At 44.0% G+C, this 20,029-nt stretch overlaps 1 protein-coding gene across 10 annotated transcripts in view; it reads left to right on the top strand.

Annotated features, from left to right (window-relative positions):
• BCAS3 (BCAS3, microtubule associated cell migration factor) overlaps nt 1-20,029 on the top strand; it is a 318,264-nt gene that overhangs the window by 163,413 nt on the left and 134,822 nt on the right. Inside the window, exon 24 of one of the 10 annotated variants that reach the window (XM_027698684.1) lies at nt 5,126-5,163. The exons of the other annotated variants lie outside the window; for them this stretch is intronic. Coding sequence (XP_027554485.1) covers nt 5,126-5,148 — 23 coding nt within the window. The 3' untranslated portion in view covers nt 5,149-5,163. Of the gene's footprint in view, nt 1-5,125; nt 5,164-20,029 lie in introns of those variants that run through there. 10 annotated transcript variants of the gene reach the window in all.

The following is a 20,029-nucleotide window of genomic DNA, read 5'->3' as shown; positions in this document are numbered from 1 at the left end:
CTGTCTCACAAATCATGGAATCATTGCATGTTTCTGATTTGGGTTTAGACACCCTCCCAAAACACTTCCTTAGTGATGTGTCCTTTCACAAATCTTAGAATCCCAGAATTGTTAAGGTTGGAAGAGACCTTTAAGACAACCAAGTCCAACCCAGGGGCACCACCACCTTCACCACTAAACCGTGTCCTCAGGTGCCACATCCACCTGGTTCTTTAACATTTCCATGGATGGTGACTCCACCACTTCCCTGGACAGCCTGTTCTAGTGCTTTACAACCCTTTCCTTGAAAAAAAAATTTTCTAAATGTCTAATCTACATCTTCCCTGGCTGTAAAGCAAAAAAAACCCACAAAAATTGGAGGCAAAGCATCACTTCTTTGTGCTCTGTGCCCCAGTGCATCTTCTGGATTTCTGGATGTTCATGGATGCAGGAAAGGCACCCACCACCCACTGCTGTGCCACAGGAGAGTCACTGGAGTTAATTAGGGAGCAGAAGAGGTTTAAAGAAAGTCGCTGTCCAGTATTAAGCACTTTGGCTTCCCTTCTGTTTTCACTCTTTGCTGCTTTTATGGTTCAAAGTGCTGCAGATCAGACAAAGCCTTTGGATGCTGCATTCAGGAGGCCTTTCTTCTGCGTCAGTAACACGAGCACTGGCACAGCCCAACCAACCACTTACTTCAAAAGGCTCTTTTTATTAGATAAGAGCAGATACTTACACACCAGCGTCAGAGGAATATCATTTTTACAAAAGACAATTCTGCCTGCAGCTCTGTTTCAAGGTTGTATTGAAGTTGCTTCCCTTTGTTCTTCATAAGATGCAAACACCCCCCCCCCCTCTTCTGCCAGACCTCCCAGTTCCAGCATGCGAGGGAGGGGTTGAAATTCTGGAAGTAAATTCAGCCTTAAACATGTTTAGTGCAGGCATTAAACCTGTCCTGTGAGAGAGGACTTCATCTCTTCCCCCTGTCGAGTTCTTCCCAGCACATCCAGCAGGGAAACAGGGATTGCTTTGGGGTTTTGTGGATCATGTGTCTTGGTGTTTAATCGCCCTGTCTGATGTGAGGGATGATTATTTTACCTGGGAATTTTGAATTTGACTCAGGTGGAGCAAGATCAAGCCATAAAAGCATACCTCAGTCAGCTGGGCTGTGAGCAGGTTTATATTAATGTACCAAACCCTGTTCTGGTGCTCCATGGATCCAACTCTGACTTGCTCAGGGTGGTTTGCTCCAAAAGGCAGCTGGGGGGGAAACTCTGTTCTCCCCTGCAAGGCTGCATTTAACTGTTTGTACCTGAGAACTTGGTTTTCATAATGGAGTTTTCTTTGGTTTACCATTGTACCAGTCAGGTGTTAAGGGTTGTAAGAACTAAATATGAATCTGCTATTTCTCTGCTCATTAGTGCCCAACTAATCAAAGTCTTACCTGAGTACCATGTGCAAAAGAAGTTGTTTTTCCTGGCTGGAGAAGTGCTTGGTTCGTGGCTGAGTTGAAATCCCATTGTTATAAATGGGTATCTTCAATCCTATCCATCCCAAAATACTTGAGAGTTTTTGCTGAAGGTGTTATTTCACTGTTTAAACCCAGTGTTTGAAAGGGCCTTGAAGCCTTTACATGAGAAAAGAGCTGAAATAAATCCTACAATGGTCTGGGTTGGAAGGGACCTTAAAGCTCATCCAGTCCCACCCCCTCACCCCCTGCCATGGGCAGGGACACCTTCCACCAGCCCAGGTTGCTCCAAGCCCTGTCCAACCTGCCCTGTGCAGTAAATAAATTATTTATTATTTAGTAGATAAACTGCCCTTACCTGTTCAGTAAATAGGAACCCTTCAGATAATTTGTGCCCAACAAAGTCTAAATTGCTTCTCTGAATGCTGATATGTCTCCCCCACAACTTGGCAAAAGGAATTGTGTAAATCCTACAGCCTTTGCAATAAGCTGACACAGGGTTTGGATCAGTCCCTTCAGCATCAGCTGGTGTTTTAGGGCCTTACCTTGGCCACTAGCAGTATAGCTTGTGAGAAGATAAGGTTTTAATCTCTCCCTCATGTTTTATAGTGTATTTGGGATTCATGATGATAGTAAGATTTGAGGGAAAATGGTCAGCAAAGCAGATTCATTGACAAAATTTACCATTCCCAGGCACTAGTGGTGACCTGTGCAAAGATGACTTTTCCCTCATGGTTCTCCCTCCCTGTAGCTCTGAGCTCAGCCCATCTGAGGGCTGCATTCAGATTCTTTTTCAACAGAGACCATTCCCTGCTCCAGAAGTTAAAACATTCCTGAGATGGCAAATGGCTTGGAAGGTTTGTTTCCAAAGATGCCCAATTACTGCGAGTATTTATAGCCCTCATGATAAATGCCTGTCTCCAGGGAAACAGGGAAGTGCTGGGAGAGGGAGATGTGGCTCCTGTGTGGAAATGGGAAGGGGCCAAGCCTTGGAGACCCTTCATCCTGGAGTTCTGGGGGCTGGTTAATATTTTGTGAGCTGGGCAGGTTGCTTTTCTAGAGTGCAGGAGTGTGTTGCTGCGGCCCTGTGACAGTGCAGGGTTTCTCATCTGCAATAGTAAATTAATAAACAGCCAGACTGTTCTGGCATCAAACTTTTATACTTGTGCTTTTCTATAAGAAATGACCTTATATAATTAGGTACATTACAGTCATATGAATTTATAATAAATATATAGATACGACGGGGCACTGGATACTGCATGATGTGAAATCTTGTTATGTTCTAATTTGGGAGGGTTCTGACAAACACTGGCTGGGTAAAAGACACGTTTTCCTCTAAATTTAACCTGATTGATCATTTTGCAAATGTGTTATTGTTTTGATGCAAATAGAATTCCAGAATGGATGAACTAACTCCTCCTGCACCACAAAGGCAGTTTTGATGGTGGTGATTTATTGCTGCCTTTTACCATGTTTCCTGCAGAGCTGCTCGGAATTAAACATGGTGCTTTAAAAAGACTTCGTACAGTGATCCCAGAACATACATAATTTTGAGCAACTTTACTGACAATTGCTTTTTTATGGGCCTTGATGGAAGCAAATGACAATCTTCACGTTCCCTGGAGGAGCGTCTGTCTTTGCAGACAGAGACACTGTCGTGGTTTTATTCAGGGTCTAAGCACAACCTCCCAGTTTGGGACTAGTCAGGAAGGTTGAGGTGTGGGGCAAGGATGTGGCACCTGTCCCTTGGGAGGGCTGGTGACATTGGAGTCTGTCTTGGGCCATTTGTGTTGGATTTGATGGGATCCTCAGGACGTACCCAAGGTGCCCCAGTATCCTTCCTGCCCCCGCCAGCTCTTAAATCCTCATTAACCAGTTGCCAACATGAAAGCAAGACACTTGTGTTTGGACAAAGTTTTGGGCACTGTTGAGCAAGTCAGCAAGGAGGGAGCCAACCCTTCCCCAAGTGTCCCAGCCTCCCTTGTTTCTCAGGCTGGTGCTGGAGCAGTTCCTGCTCCACACGACAGCTCGTTGAATGCAAATAATGAATGTTAATCCAGCCTCATTGTTCCAGGGTCAAACACCAAGAAAAAAGAGCTCAGTCAGGGTGACAGTGTGGTAAATCGTGTTTGTTTGCTTTGTGCATTAGGTTGGGCTCTGCCTCTCTTTTTTCCAGCCATCGTTTCGGCGTGTGTGCTTTTCATTCCCCGCTCGAGTGTGTGGCGGGGAGCAGCATTCCAGCTGGGTTCACTCTTCCTCCCGAGGTGAGGACTTTTGTCCTCTATTTGTTGTTATGCAATATTGTGCTGCTTTCAGTGATGAAGAGGGGGGGAGGAAAATTGTCTGCCAATAGGACTGTGATATTTGGATGATTTATCTCATTCCTTCTTCTGAGTAACCTAACTTTGACATTATTCGTGAACTCTGAGCCTTGCTTGCGTTGTTCTTGCTGGTAGAAAACATAGCAAGGATGTAGTGGGTAATTGAACCCAGATGCACCGAAGGCTGCTCAGCCAGACTGTTATTTTAGCCTACACTAGTAGGTTTTTAATACGAGTTTGACCTTACTTTGAAACATTCTCAAAATACCATACTTTAATATCAATTTATACCCTCCCGCTTCAAGACGGGGCAGAGTCGTTCGCAAAAGTAATGAAACACTTTCTACCTGTTAATGCAGGAGATACAGAGGGAGTTTGGGAGTTAATTTATGTATCTGAGGGACAAGCTTTACATGCTGCCTGTCTAATTGGAGCCTTATCGTGTGCCCGGGGTTGGGATCATGACCATCAGGGAAAGCGGATCCCTCGGTTTTCCCTGTGCCACAGGGGTGTGCCTGCTCCCTGGGCGCTGGGCAGGCAGGTTTTAGGTGCTCACTGATGGGAAGATTTCCCCACAGTCCATGTCAGAGAGTTTAATAGCCACGGCACAAATTCATCTGAATTATTTTTAACGGGAGGGAAACGTTTTCGTGCCCGCGTTGCGCGAGGTTAAGCTGCGTTAAACAGCTTAGAAATGCATTCCTGATTTAAAAAAAGGAAAAAAAACCCCAACAAACCAACCAAACCAACCCAGAACGTTTCTCTGCCAGAATGGTAGTTGGATTTTGACATACATGTAATGTACTTTCCATATCCACGCTGTTTTCCTAAAGGAGGAGCTGCTAATGGCAGGACGGAGCAGAGCCGTGTTTCCCTCCTCAATACAGGCTTTGTCAGGAACAACCGAGCACAATAAACCTGATGTATAATTAAATTTCCTGGGAAGAGAGCATACCTTTTTCTGCTTAAACAGAACTGGGTTTCATTCATTATTGCTCCTCTCAGGTGGAACTGAGGTTGCTGCCTTTCTGACGTGTCCGAATAGTTATTCTTTAATGAAGAATAATAAAGGAATTAAAGTTTTGTGGTTGTACATCAACAGCTTGAAGTAAAGTAACACCGAAACAAGATTTTGTGGTAGATGTGGAAGTTAAATACTTAACTTGATTAATTTTTTTCAATTTCACTCTAATTTGGGGTTAATTCTTGTAACAGCTCGTGGTGAAACAGAGAAGGGATATTTAAGGGCTATTGAAAGCGAGTGGGTTGGAGTTATTTTAAATTATTCTCGAGGTATTGCTGTGCCCCCTCGGTGTCATTCAGCTGACATGGTGGTGCTGCCTTTCCTTCCCAGCCCTGGTCCAGTGCTTGGTGTAAAAACCGAAGCTTTAATCGGAGCGATGGTGGCAAACGGCTTTAAACCTGTTTGGCTTTGGGCACTGCAGCTTAAAAACACAGAAAGCAAGAAATTAAAAATGGGTTAGTGTTTTTCTTTCTGTTCTCTTATCAGAAATGTTCACTCAGACTATAACAACTGTTAGAACAAGATAACAACTTCAGGCCAGCTGTCAAATGTTTACCATTATCAAACCTCTCCCTAGGGTAAGATGCGACTTTGGCTCGCCTCACCGGCAGTAATTTAATTTTTCCTTCGTTCTGACTCGGAAATGGCAGCATTTTTCAAAGCTTCCTCCCACTGATGGCTGAAATTTTCCTTGTGAAATGATTTCCACCAGTCTTGAATCTTTCTTGCTTCTGCCGTCTTCACCTTTCCTGATGGTTCTGCAACTCATCACCAGCTATGCGAACTGACAGTTCACATCCTGGGGCAGCAGCCGGGGCTGGCCTGCAGAAAGGAGCAGCCTGACCAAATTTACGCTCACAAGATCTCTTAATTCACAAAAGCATTTGCTCTAGTTCCTGCTCTCTGCTGCAGGGGCTTTTGGGGGGGGGAGCAGGAGCGGTCGGAGGGGAGAGAGGCACTCTTCACACTCTGCTGAGTACACAGCCTTCCGAGATGGAAAACAGACGGAAAGAGACATTTCCAGCCATCTTGCTGATCTGTGCAGGGGTTCACTGAACTGTGCAACATAGCACCAGACCCATGTATCATTTAATGTGCTAATTTCTTCTTTCTTTCATTCCTTCTTTTTTTTTTTTTTTTTTTTGACTGAAGCGGTTTCTCATTTTGTTGACAAGCATATTAAAATTAAAAGTGGAAACAGTTAAAAGAGAACCTAAAATGTAAACTCAATACCCACTGGTTCCTTCCTCCTTTGACATTGGAGCTACAGAGAGATCTGCTTAGTTTTGAAAAGCCTCTGACAAATGAGAATAGTCAGAATAAGTTTTCTATTTGGTCTGAACTGCACGGAACATCGGGATTATTTTTTTTCCTCCCTCACAAGCTGAAACACGTGCCATATGCTTGCCCAAATGCTTCCCCCTTCTTGCACTGCAAGACAGATACGAAACTTTTGTTCTACTCTTTCCCTGGACAAGGATTTTGTTCCTTCTCCCACCCAGGGCAGTTTGCAGCCAGAGAAAAGTGATGCTTCCACCGGCCCGGCTGGGTGTGCTCACTCCGGACCCAAAAGTCATTCAAACACCTTTTTTGGGGGGGTATTTTTTTGGCTTTCCAAAGAATAACCCATTTTACATTTTTGTGATTTACTTTGGAGAAATAAAAAAAAAAGTGCTACAATACCAGGATGTAAATGTGGGGGGGAAACAACATTCCAAGTAATCTGATCACACTCCTGTAGTATTTGCTTTGGTACTTTCCTATCATTGACTGTCCAGTTGCTTAAGGAGCAGCTGCACAGTCTGGTAAATTAATATATGTTGTAGTCAAAAGTTTAGGCAGAAGGAAAAGTTAACTTGGTCTGTACTGACACAGATCCTGATCCCACTAACTGGTATTCTAATTGAAGATGGAGGAATTTTTTTTTTTAACTCTTTTTATATGCAAAGTAGTCCTGTCTCTCAGTGATGGTGGGGTTTAAAAAAATATATATATATATATATATTTCTAATGGCTTCTCATGTCCTCAGCATTAACTCTACTTGTATGCTCTGTTTTTGGAGCTTTTGGGCATTGTGAGAAATATATGAGAGATTTGCAAACAGGGGCAAGGAGAGGTCAGATGTATCATATCCATGGATTCCAGCAAGCAGAGACCCTGCCTTAGAAACGTGAATTAATAGGAGAGCTTCCTTCTGCACAGACTTGGAGGAGCACAAACTGGTGGTGACTGGTCGAGGTATTTTGTCATCTTAATAAACTGACAAAATGGAAAAATAAACACCAATCTTATCAGTCTGCATTTTTTTTTTTTTTGTTGGGGATGAAAGTGTTTGAAGAAAAAAATCATAAAGGAATCCATGGTAGCTCAAGGAGGTTAAACTCAACAGTTGTTTCCTTTGAAGTGTATGACCACGAGGTTAATTGCCAAAACTGCTTGTGGAAAAGGTGGTAACAATTTAACAAGACTGTACAACTGCAGCGACTCAGATGAATATCAGGTGTTTGCAGACGGGCTTGGTTGGGGTTTGGGGTTGGGTTTTTTGTTTCTTTTTTTTTTTTTTCCCTGTTGCCTAACAGGAAAAGGGGAGAAAAAAACCAGAATGAGAACCAGGGGAGCGAGAGGGAGAAGAAAAGCCCGACTAAACAGCCAATAATTCCTTGTTTGCTTTGCCAATGAGGCTGTAATTGGCCGGGAGGTCAATGGGAGCCCGTGGATTGGCGGCTCCGCTCCTCGGGACCCGCCGTCGGTGGAGCTTTCCCGACCCTTCTTTTAGGCTCAGATTTATTAATCCCAGCAAGGGGTTTGCAGTTCGAGGCACTGGGGTTTGTGTTTCGGTTGATTCCAGAACTTATTTCTCCAGCTCTGGATATCAGGAGGTTCATTTGTCCCCTCCTGAAGCTGCCGTGCTTCTACATCTTTCTTAATTTAGTGGGAACAAAGTCTTTAAGCACAGAATTCCCTGAAGCCCTCTGCAGAAACCCAATTAGGTCAATGCAATATCATAATTGGGAAGCTGAAATCCCTTACCATTAGTTACACTGGGTAAACAGAGATGCAGAAGTGTGATAGAAACAGAAGGAGAAGAAATTCTTTTAATGTTGCTTTGCACTTCCAGAGAGAGGGAGAACCTTTATAATTTTTGCAATATCATCAGGGTATTTTAATTTTGACATCCTTCTCAGAATTCAGCAGTGGGGTTTTTTTTTTCCATTGTTGTATTTTACATCTATAGGAATTTGTGAAACTTGGAAAATGTGTGCAAGGAGCAGCTTTTTCAAGCTATTTTCTCGTAGACAAAGACTTGGCAATGCACGAAAACAATGAGAAAAAAAATCTTTAAATCGTTAACTGAACTCTTTGAACCTCAAAGAAAGTTTGTTTATGATGGAAAGCTTGCTCACCAGTCACAAATCCCTATTTATGTGGATTTCTCTCTGTCAGATACCCTTAATGAACTGCCAGTTTTATTAACAGCAACTCAAATAATACTTTCATGGCTCGTTGTTCAACTGAGTGACCAGTAAAACTTTGAAACCTTTGTAATCCCACATCATTTCCTTGCTCGGCTGTAAAGCCAGAGCAGCAGCCTGGATCCTAAATTTAATGCAAACTGTAATTTTTCCCGTGTTGTTTTGCTTGTTTACATGTTGTGTATTAAAAGCAAAACTTCTTCTGGGAAGAATCCCCCCCTTTGCAGCCCAGACCTCTGTGCTCCAGCTGGAGCATCCTTGGGGGGCTGCTGGTCCCCACCCACAGCAGGCAGGAAATGTAACTCAGGAGATGACATCTCCTTTTCCCTGGTGAGGAATTGTGAATTTGGGTCATGGTGGAATCCCCCAAATAATGATGCTCTCAAGTGCATCTTTGAACCTGTGGCTCACTTTTATAAACAGAGCCACTGAGTCACAGAGTCAGGTATCTTTGGGAAGTGATTGCAGCCAAAGGGTGAGGGTTTAGAAGCCTCTGGTTTCATCCTTTCCTATGAGATCTGACTACAGAGAGAGCTCAACTGGCTGCCCAACACCTTTAGAACTGCTGTGGTGTCCTGTCTGTCACAAGCCATTTGTGTTTTTACAGTTCAGTTCTGGCTCTTGCTCTGTTCCTGTGCCAGGGATGTTTTACAGGTGGCAGAAACCCCAGTTCCAACCCTCCAAAAGGCACCTGCCAGTCTTGCATTCTTATTAACCAGCTACAGCATTTATATAACACCACAAAGCATAACTCTGAGAGGGGGAGAAGAGCTCGGTTTACAAGGGTGATACCTCTGCAATATTGATTTAGACTCTGCTCACAAAGACAATGGCATGTTGAAAGCATGTGTGGCTTAATACACATTTTATTTTTCTTGCTTTTCAATCTGAGGTGGTCTCTGATGGTATCCAGCAGGTCAATGTGGCTCAGCAGACAGAAAACCTTTGCTTTTTTGGGATGCCAAGCAAATCTCTGCTGGAGCAAAGAGAAGCCAATCCTCATTCAGCTTTAAATTTTAATAATATTCCTTCTTCATTACAAGAACACAAACTCATTGCAACACTGAGGGGGGGGAAGGGGGAAGATATTCTTCAACATCATTTTTATTTATTAAAAAGAAAAAAAGAGGGGGAGAAGAGAGAAAAGCAGGCTTTGCAATCTGCATATGCAAATCCTGCCCCGTTCCTCCCAGACAGGAGGAAACTCTAACTCTCAATAGATATTTATTTTCTAAATTGGGGACAGACATGCGAGCGAGAACGTTCAAATGACTTCAGCTCTGCCTCTGCCTTCGTTGTGGCAGGAGAGCAGATCACATATGGCATTATGGAAATCACTAAATGAAAACCATATTGATCAGCATTGAGAACAAATGTAAAAAAGCTGGGCTGAAGGAGGAGAGGTGGAGAAGTATGTTCCTCTCTTCAACCAGATAGGCCCTCGTTAAGGCCTTTAATCATTTATTAATGTAAACTCCCTCCTTCCCTTTCCACTCAAATTACCTCAGCCATAGAGCATCCTGCTCCATTTATCTTTTAATGTTTCCTTTATTTAATTTATTTTTAAGCTATACATTATACTTTTATTACAAAATCAAGGGTGTGTTTTTCTTTTTCTTTTTTTCTTTTCTAAAAGACACTGTAGAGCAACTAGATTTGCTATAAATGCCCCTGCTTGAGCAGTGAGGGTTGGGAGCAGGAGCAGGGCTGGTTTTTCCGTGGATGGCAGTGCCAGAGGACTGGCAGTGAAAAGGAGTGTGTGTTACAGAGCCTCCCCCACTTCACGCTGTTTGTAATTAAGGTTGTGTCAGCGTTTCCATCATAAACCCTTGTTTACAGGGTTTATAATTCAGCTGTGAAAATTTGCTCCAGGCCAGATTTGACATACAAGGGTTCAACCTCACAGTAAAGGAGACTTTTACCCCTCCCTCCCTCCCCCAAACTTAAAAGCTGCTCGGTTGCAAAAGTATAAAGAGAAGAAAAGGTGCAGTGGTGGGGCTTGGGGGAAAGCTGAAAAATATTATTAACCAAAAAAAGACGTTGGGGGCAATGTCAGTCTTAAAACTCCTGTAGAGAGCTGCACGTGACTGGGCTGTGCCAGTGCTGGGAGAACTGGGGTTTTTTGGTCAGGCAGTGGATCACTGACTTAGCAGTCATTCATCAAAATCCTCAGCCATGGACATCTCAATCCCCACGTCCGCTCCCTTGAGCGCTCTGTCATTCTCTCACGGGTTAGTTTGCAATTTCCATGACAATAATTAAGGGGTTCTGCTCTGAAATTTGTGCTGGTTTACGCTCCCGACAGAGCTCCCGCTGGCCCGTGGGGCATTTCCCAGTACCCTCTCAGCTGCCTAACCTAGGCTGCTCTTAGAGATAATAATATACTTTTTACTTGGAGTCTGCATCTTTCCCACAGCAGGAATAGTTTCGCTGGCATTTTTTAATCCATTTGGCTAAAAAAAAAAAAAAAGTCACATTTGTGTGTGTGTGTTTGGAGCAGTTGGGTGTCTGTCGCACGTTGATTTTAAAAATAACTAATAACAATCGTGGAGAGCAGCCAGAATGGTCTCCCCATGCCCAGCACAGATGAGGAAGGTGGGAATAAGCAGGAAGCTGCACCAGTTGGGTGTCTTGGTGCGGGTCTGGCTCCGGCAGCACCACGTGGATCCGGGAAGGGCACGTCAGCCCGGGCTGGGAATTGCTGGGCTGCTGTCAGTTGTAGTTAAATCCTTATCACTGTAACGTTTTCATATTCTCTGTGATAACAGACTTCAAGTCTCAGCCGTGGAGATGGCTCCTGATTGATCTGGAATGATCCTGGCGTCGCACGTCTCATTTATTTTAAGTGCTATTCCAGATTTTTTTTTTTTTTTTTGGAGGGGGGGATAATTCCTGCGGGGCAGCAAAGATACACCCAGTGATGTATCTATAAAATATGTGTGTAAAATGCACTCCGTCCTTCCTCCTCCTTGCACACTCACCCACTTCCAACTTCTTTTCCTCTTTGACTCGCATTACAATCCTACTTTCCTCTCCCTGCTCTCGACATCAAACAGTATATAAATTACAGCCAGAGTGCTGTCTGTGGCAGACATACAGTCCTTGTTTGTGGCAGAAGAGCAGAGCATTAAACAGTGAGTGGACTATGCAGAGAGCTCTCTCTCTCTCGCCGTTCCCAGTGGGAGTGTTGTTTATAGAGCATTATAATTTATAACTGAGGAGAGTGGATTTAATTTCAGCGGAGGGGGCTCGCCAGCGGGGCGCCAGCCTGCAATCATATGAATCAGCAAGCTGCAAACTCTATTGAATGGAAAGTATTATCGCTGCCCACAAACGGACACTGTTTCTCCTTAAACAACTCCCTCGGTGCAGGAAGACGTTGTCTTCATTCATCTATTTTACATATCTACTCCTGGTTTAATTTTGCTGTTTCCTAAAAGTCTTTTCTTTTTTTTCCAAAGGCATCTTTTTCTGTTGCTGCCCGAACTTCCTGGTCTGACATTGGGAAGCTGATTATTGTCTGGATGTTGCTGATTTTGTAGCTCTTTGCTTTTTAGTGTGTGTGTGTGTGTTTTGTTTTCGGTCTCTGAAATGCCATTTCCCTCTGATCCTGTGTACAAGCAACTTTTATGGGAACCGAAGTTAAACGTGCAAACAAGAGGATGATAATCCATTAGCATTAATATTGTAAAATGGTAGTCAGATTCAATCACAGGAAGTTTTATTTAATCATGGATGTTTTGTGCTTTTCTCTTGCACAAATGGAAACTCTTTTTTTCCCCCCCCTTCTCTTTAGTCTTGGAGAAGTTTAACATTTTGTCCTTTGAAATGAGACCATCAAATCCATAACGAAGCCGAACAACTTTCTGAAATACTTTCAAGCAGTCTTTGCTTTGATTATGTTTTGTATCAGTTGTTTCTGTGGTGTTCAAGACAGGGCTGACTCGTGAGCTGATGTTTCCTATAAGGGTTTTATGCAGCCCTTGTAATTTATTAGACATTTGCAAGCAAAGCAGTAACACAATGCATTAACAGCCTATGGCAAATACAAGTTTTACACGGGTTACTATTTTCCTTTATCCTTCTTTTTATAAAATAATAGCTAAGCTTTGAAAAAAAAAACCCCACTAGATTGATATAGGGCAGATTGGGTGGAATTAGGGACTTGTGAGCTGGGTTCTTAGGGAGTGATTGAGCAGCAGAATCCCTGAGAGCTGCTGCCTGTCCCCCCCCCGCAGAGGGAAGTTTCTGGTGAAGTTTGGGCATTTTTAAGGAATAGAAACTTTTTGGTTTTGTTGAATCCTAAGCCACACACACCACTCTGAAATCACTGCTGTGCCGTGTCACACCGGGCTGGCCCTGCCTGGGGAAGGGGTGCTGGGAGGGCACCATTCCCACAAAACCCCTCCAAAGCTCCTCTCCCACTTCCCAAAGGAGGATCCCACCGTGTGGGAGGGAATGCTGCGTTAGGGGAGTGCCCGTTCATTATCCAGCTCGTGTCCCACACAGCTGGATAGGAGGATGGTCTCTCTTTTCCCTGCCCTACATTCTGATCTTCAGACCTGACTAAGGAGCTTTGTGTGTCTAGTGATGATTGAGCCGTGGGGGCCCGACCCTTCCCCCGCCCCAAAATCTGTGCCGGGGCGTTCATTTGTGTGGATTCAGGAGCGGGGTTGGGGCTACGGGATAATTGGCCTCGTTCTGCACTCCTTTCCCAGGAAAACCAGAGCCTTGGGGTGGCAGCTCTGCTCCCGTGCAGGAGTGCCAGGCAGCTCCAGAGGTGTTTCCTCCGCAGAAAAGCCGTCCCTGTGCTCCTTGCACTTTTCAGCAGTGACAAACAGCAGCTTTATCTAATGTATTTTAAACAATTGTGGCTTTTTTGGTTCCGTCTGCGCTGTAATTTGGCCTCACGAGCTGTGCAGCTCCCCAGCCCCTGATGTACCTGATCGAAGCTGTGCTTTTGTTCAGCAGATATAGCAGGGGCATCAGTCTCCCTTTGCTTTGCAGTGCATTTATGAGCATAATAAAGTTATTGCCCTCCTTTTCGCAGAGAGATTGTCCTGCATTAGCAAAAAAAGCCACATAAATTATTTGCAAATGAGTGGCTTGGGTTTTTTTTTGGTTTTTTTTTTTTGCTTATTGATTTCCCAGAAGTGGCAAAATGCTTTAGCTTGTGTTCACGACTATTTATAAAATGTAAAATGTATTTTTTCTCTCTGCCTCCTGGCACGGATGGTGAAGTTTGTTAAAGGATTAAAGGCTACATCCTCCTGTTCCTTCCACAGGCTTTTAAACAGTCTCCTTGACTGTGTTTTCTACGCTTAACTTCATCCTAAATTCCAAAGGTACATGAAATACTCATAGCCCTTTAATTCTGTAGCACCACATACGGCTCTTTTGGTCCCCTTAGGGGGAAAAAACGTTGTAAAATCCAAACCTGTAGGTAGATTGGAAAGATACAGCTCTGTACCTTCCAGTTTCACCTCATTACCTCTTTTGTATGTGTAAGAACTGTTCTGCACTCCAGAATGATCATATTTTATACTGTTTCAATCTGAGTCAGAGCTAGGAAATATTTTGGGCACACAGAGTAAACTAGTTAGTGTTTAACTTGGGCTTGCAAAAGCCAAGATGATCCGCAGTGTTAACATTTTAATTTCTTATTCATTCTGACTGCAATTGGAATGAATTAGATTTGGCATTTTAAATCATTAAGGATTTCAGTTATATTCTGCCTTTCTCAGTATAATTTTCTCAGGGCTTTTGAGAAAGCTTAAAATACTGGAATACCTTAAAAATATTTTTCATTCTGGTTGGGAAATAGGATTGTCTGTATCTGGAGCTTTCCTTTTCTCTAAACTAATGTATTTGCAACAAATGTGAGCAAAACTTGCAACATGTTTTGAATGAACAGGGGGAACATCACCTGAAGTAGAGTCAGATGCAACTGCAGCATTTTGTGTGCAGCAGAACAACCTCTCGAGGAATGCTCACTTGGGGAGGTCTGGCTGGTTTTTATGTAGTCCAAAATTACTTGATCAAAGAATTTTCAGGAATAAAACGCAGGGCTAATCTTTATTGAAAATATACTTTTATTTTACTAGGTGACTTACTGCTGTACAACACCACCACTTACTTCGGGTTACATGCGCTCCCGCTGTAGGTCCCGTTATAATAAAGACATTTTTGGGGGTTTGCTTTGATGAAACTTCACAAGGGCCGTCTGGAGGGGGAGAAATACAATTTCCCCTGGGCTTTAATTGTGCTCTGCCGTGTGTTTTAGCTCAGTTAACCCAATCAGGGGAGCTGCAGCCAGGGATCTGAGTGGATCTTATCAGCGCCGGGCTCCGGGGCGTGTTTTTTTCCCTCGTTGCCCGTTTGACAATTGAAATGTGCTGGGCAGTTTTATTCCCCCTCTCAGCACACGGGGCACGGGGATATCCCCCCGTTTATGTGCCTTAAAAGAAAAAAAAGAAAAAAAAAAGGTCATGTCCTTATCAGTGATTGTAATTGATAACAATGTGGTGGTTGGAGTCAGCCCGGTGACCTTGGCCCCGGCTCTGGCCGCTGCTTTCCTCACTCCCTCCTGCTTTGATGTGATCCTGCAGCTGATAGGGATGCACACAGGTCAGGGTTGCTGGCAGCACCACCTTAAAATAGTTCTGACCCACAAAAGTAACCAAATGCCCATATTTCTTCGTTTAGCATAATTAATACCTTGTATTTCCGTTGACTTTGATAAACGGAGGGTTCCCCCCCACCCACCTTTTTTTCTTTATTATTTTATTCCCCGTAGCTTTCAGTAAGGATTTCAGGAGATCTGCTCTTAAAATGTGTTACAGCCTCCAAAGAATAACTCAGATCAAAAGTCTCCATGAGGTCCCAGCCTCGCAGGAAGCTCAGGGCCACATTAAAATGGGGAAGTTATTTCATTTTTAGTGTACTGTGTTTTCAGTAGCCAGCATAGGAAGCTGAAGGCAAAAGGAAACTTGTTGGATCTCTCACCAAGGAAATTCTCTTGCCCTTATGAATTTTTAATTAGGGAAGATATGTACAATAAGTATAAATGTTCAGTGTTTAATGTAGATCCTTCTGGAGGAGAACTTACTGAAACAGCAGCTGGAGGAGCTGGTGAAATACTGTTATTTTTCTTTTTTGTCGTAAATATTCACTGTGAATTATTACTGTCACCATTTAAAATGACTCTGCAACAAGCAGTGGTGCAGTGAGTGCCTGGCTGTCCGTGGATCAGCTCCGAGGATCCCATTAAAAGATCTCTAGGAGTAAACCCGAGAGGATCCACTCAGGACCCGCCCGTCAGCTGAGGGCTTTATTTAAAAAATAACAACAAAAACAAGGGCAAAGCAGGCCATCTGGAGGGCTGACGTTTGCTGTGGGCGATGATATTTGTAGCTGCTGCTCTTTCTTCCCTGGATTTGTGGCAAGGTGGGGAGGGCAGCCCCGTTCCCGTTGCCATTCCCGCTCCGTGTGCCGCAGCACGGCTGGAAATCCCGGCCCTGGGAGAGATTAACAGCACTGATTTGTTGTGATGGATTGAGCTCGGGTGGCTTGCTCTTGGAAGGCAAGAAATATGTTTTATGCCATAACCAAATTTGATTCCTTTTTACCGATACATTTGGAGCTGCGTTTAACAGCCAGATAAATGTGGAGCTTATTTTATTGCAGTTACGATTCGAGATATCTGTGGTACATGGATTTCTATTGAACTTTACATTAGGCACAGTAGATCTTCTCTGTCAACAAATAAATTAGGCTTGGACCAAGGAGTGTTTTCTTGTACATGTCATGGATCAGTTTTTGCGGCGTGTTTTTATTTTCCAGTGACGGCAACATCAAAATATGATACCTGGGAGGGTTATGTATCCTGAAGTACTCCTTAAAGGAAGAGGTCCTGAGCTGTTACCTGTGGCAGAGCCCTGGCATTAGTGCAGGGAAATAATCTTTGCTGTAACTATTGCAGGGGAAAAAAAATTAAATAAATTACAGAGGCAGTTTTACAGAGTGACACAGAATAGGATGGACAGGGGGCCAGAAGTGTCAGCTCATTTAACCCCCAAAGTATTGGGGTTCAACACTCTCCCCTTTTTAAACATCAGAAGTATTTTATACATTAAATTTAATTCATCCTGTATCTGAAGAATGTGCATGGAGAAGGAAAATTAAAATAGGAATTCAGCAGTGTTTGACCAGTTTGCTGTGAAGACATTATGTCTTTTTGAACTAGCTGATCCTTGCTCACCTGACTGGATTTCCCCAATTCAGAAGTTCTCATCCTTTTCCACACCTCAGATCCCTCCACCTTCCTGAGGTCTCTCCTCCCTGTAAACCTGTGGTGCTGGTGTTGGATTCCAGGTGCTGCAGCCTTTGCTCCACAGCAGATTTCCAGCAGCACCAACACGGTTCTCACAGGCTGCACCTGCAGATTTGGCATCTCCTGCACCCTGGTGAAAACCAAAATAATCCAAACTCTTTGTGTTACATAAAATGTGGCTTCTCATTTCTTGTGAGTCTGAATTTACTGTGGAGTGTTTGATAAAGTGGGGGAAGTGTTGAGTCTGGTAGAAAACAAGTGTGTGAGAGCTAGAGCTGTAAGGGCAAGCAAGCTGATTTTCAAAATCAGAGGAATCCCCGTTGAAATCTAAATTTTATCTGAAACTGATGCTTCTTTGGTGCTCTGAATGTGTTTTATCTGAAACTGGTGCTCCTTTGGTGCTCTGGATGTCTGTCATCTCTGTCTTAGTGACTGTAACATGACTTGTGTGTGTGGGAAGTGTTGGGGGTTTGACAGCTTTTGTCGTTGCCGATTGCTAATTCTGAGAGCGGCAAAAAATAGAAGCAAGGATAAAAACACAAATGTCAGGGGATTCCTTCTCTTTTAGGGGATTCCTCCTCCTCCCCTGTGCTTGCAGCAGCGCCGTTAAAAGCAACAGCAGCGTGTGTGATCTTTATTTAACCATCCAGCCAGGCTGCTGGGAGGCTCAGCACGACGTGTTCCTGTTCTTCCCCCTCCTGTGTGACTGGTTTTGCACATGCTGGGCACAGGCATTCCCAACATGTGCATCACATCCAGGAAGCATCCGAGCTACCGGGCGTGTGGATGAGCTACTGCACACGCCAGGCTCTGTCAGCGCCCTGGCCTGGCCAGCACACAGCGAGGTTGGACTCAATCTGCTTTTTAAACCAAAGCAAGGAGCAGCTGCTGCCACCGCCCCAAATCCTCCTTCCCTTGGGAAGGGAGCTCTGGGAACTCTGCTCTAAGATCCACTGCCCTGTGGGGCTGCATGAAGCCCCACAGCTGGACATTGCACCCCCACAGCTGGACATTTATCCCTTTTCTCCTTCAATATATGCTCTAAAAGAGGGAGGGGAAAAAAAATTAGGCTCAGCTCTTGTGGACGTTTTAATAAGCATCTAACTTAGCTTCACAGACTTAAAACTACTTGCAACCTACTCCTGTGCTTAATAATAAACATCTGTGTAGGGTTTTTTTTGTACCCTAAGATTTCAGACAAGGCAGTGTCTGAAGATCTTGTGGCTCAGCGGAGATGATTTAAAGCTCAGGTCGGAATTAATGCACAGAACACTTGGGGAAGCCAAAACAGAAAACATCCAAGGAAACAGAGTGTTTCAGGGATGACATTAACAGTTCTGAGCATGATATGTGTCTGTGCTTGCATATTCCATAGAAGTGTTTGAAAAAATCAGTTCAGGCACAGCAAATCCAGTATTTAAGTGTATTTTGTGCTAATTCTTTCAAAAGAAGCCTACATTCCAGCATGTCTTCATTCAGTAATTTAATTGGGATGTGGGTCTTTGAGCTAGTGGCTGATTAGAAAACATGACCTGCTTGAGAGATCAAGAAGGTAAATTGATAAATGTTGTAGCAAAGGTTAGTAATGTGTGAGAGAGTAGAAGCTGCTCTGGGCTTTGAATCACTGATCAAGGTCAGCTGCAGTTCATTAAAATCTTCAGAGATTTAGATTTGCTGTAAATATACCCACATACTGCAGTTTATCTTGTAAATCCTACATATTGTTGGGTAGTAATATTGCATATTATGGCAGAGGTTTTATGGTGGTTAATTTGCACCCAGGTGCAAAGCTGAAGTTGAAATACTTCAATTGGAAAACCAGGATGGACATGGGGATGAGACTTGTGTCCCTCTGTCTTCAGCCAGAGCTCTGCCCCTGTATTTTGTACTCAGTCAGTACTCCTGGGTTTGTGCTGGTGCTGTCCTTGAAGTTCAGTGGTTTTTCCTTCCCTGGAGTGTGGTCATGTGCTCCTCCTGTCTCCCAGCTGGAATGGGAAGGAGCCCTGCTGCTCTCCCTCCTTATCTGAGCCAGGGTTTCTGTTCCCCTCGTCAGGCTGCTTTGTATCCCTTTCAAGTTTTCAGCTGGAACACGGGGATGGGGGTGTGTGTGAGATGACATCTCACCGTGTGCTGAACAAGATAAAATCCCTGTTTTCTGCGGCACGTGCCAGAGCATGGCCGTGCCAGCCCAGCGCTGTCCTTGGGCCAGGAGTCACCTTCTCCAGTCCCTCACAGCCTCTCCAGCTCCTACATTCCCAGCCCTGCCCTCTGTGCTAACACACCTTGTGCCTGGGTTGGTCACAGTCCTCAGGAGCTTCCCTCTCTTCTGGATGGTCCATCCTCATTATCAGCATCGTTGTCCAGGTTTCTTCCTTCTCTTTCCAAAAGCCTCATGTTTGAAGGCCATGTAAAGACCTTTCCCTTAGTCCTGTTTGGCCAGCACAGTCTTTTGGTTCTCTCCAGTTCATCCTGACTTTGCTGGAGCTTGTTTGGAGCCCTTTCAGTGTCACTTCCTCAATCTCTGCCCGTGTCACCAGTACCAGGTCCTGCTTTCATTCCAGCCACTTGTTTGTCTTTTGAAGAGCACACATGTGCTGCTCCCATATTTCTTATTTCCCTTGTCCTTCCCAGTGCTGGTCGTGTGCTGGGCTGGGGAACTTCCAGCAGTGTGTGGTTCCACAGCTCACCTGCACCTCCAGTTCCGGAGCAGGATCCACGTGCTCGTTGCAGCAGCACTCGGGCATTTCCCAACCCGCAGTTATTCCTCAGTGGTGGCCCCGTCCCAAGGCAATCAGATCCATATTTCAGGGCAGCAGAGGCTGTTGGGGTGACTGTGTCCATCATGTCCCATCGTGTGGTCCCTTCAAACACCATCTTTCCGCTCATCCCACCGCCTGACTTCACAAACCCAAATATCACAGGGTTTTATGTCCCCACTGCACATGGTTCTGCTGCTGAGTAAAATGCATTTGCAGGTGTTCTGGGATGTTCTTTAAATGTTCTTTAAAACTTGACCAAATACCTTTCCATGAGGTTATTATTCCTGGCTCAAATCTGTTGCCGTGAGGTTCAAGTGATGTTAAATCTACTAAAAAAAACCCAAAAACTGCCTAACAGAAATACTTTGAAAGTACTTTTTCTTGAAGCATAACTGTGAATCACTTTGAGCTTAATGGTTTTCAAAAAAAAAAAATCTAGAACAAAAGAGTTTTTTTCCCTACAACAGCTGTGCAGTTTTATTAAAAATTTAAAGAAATCTTATGTGTCTAATCCTTTGAGCGGATGTGTAATTACTTGGCTTGGGCTCTTACACATGGATAACCTAGCTGTACTGTGAGACAAGATTCTTATGTTTAATTTAAAGAATCATGGGTGTGCTTTGGAGATTATCAACACCAAGCCTAGTAAAGGAACACAAACCCAGAACA

Source organism: Neopelma chrysocephalum, unplaced genomic scaffold, assembly GCF_003984885.1.
Source record: "Neopelma chrysocephalum unplaced genomic scaffold, ASM398488v2 Primary Assembly neopelma1_132, whole genome shotgun sequence".
NCBI lineage: Eukaryota > Metazoa > Chordata > Aves > Passeriformes > Pipridae > Neopelma > Neopelma chrysocephalum.
The sequence above is the reverse complement of the archived record's forward strand: the minus strand, read 5'-3'. Positions and strand labels throughout refer to the sequence as shown.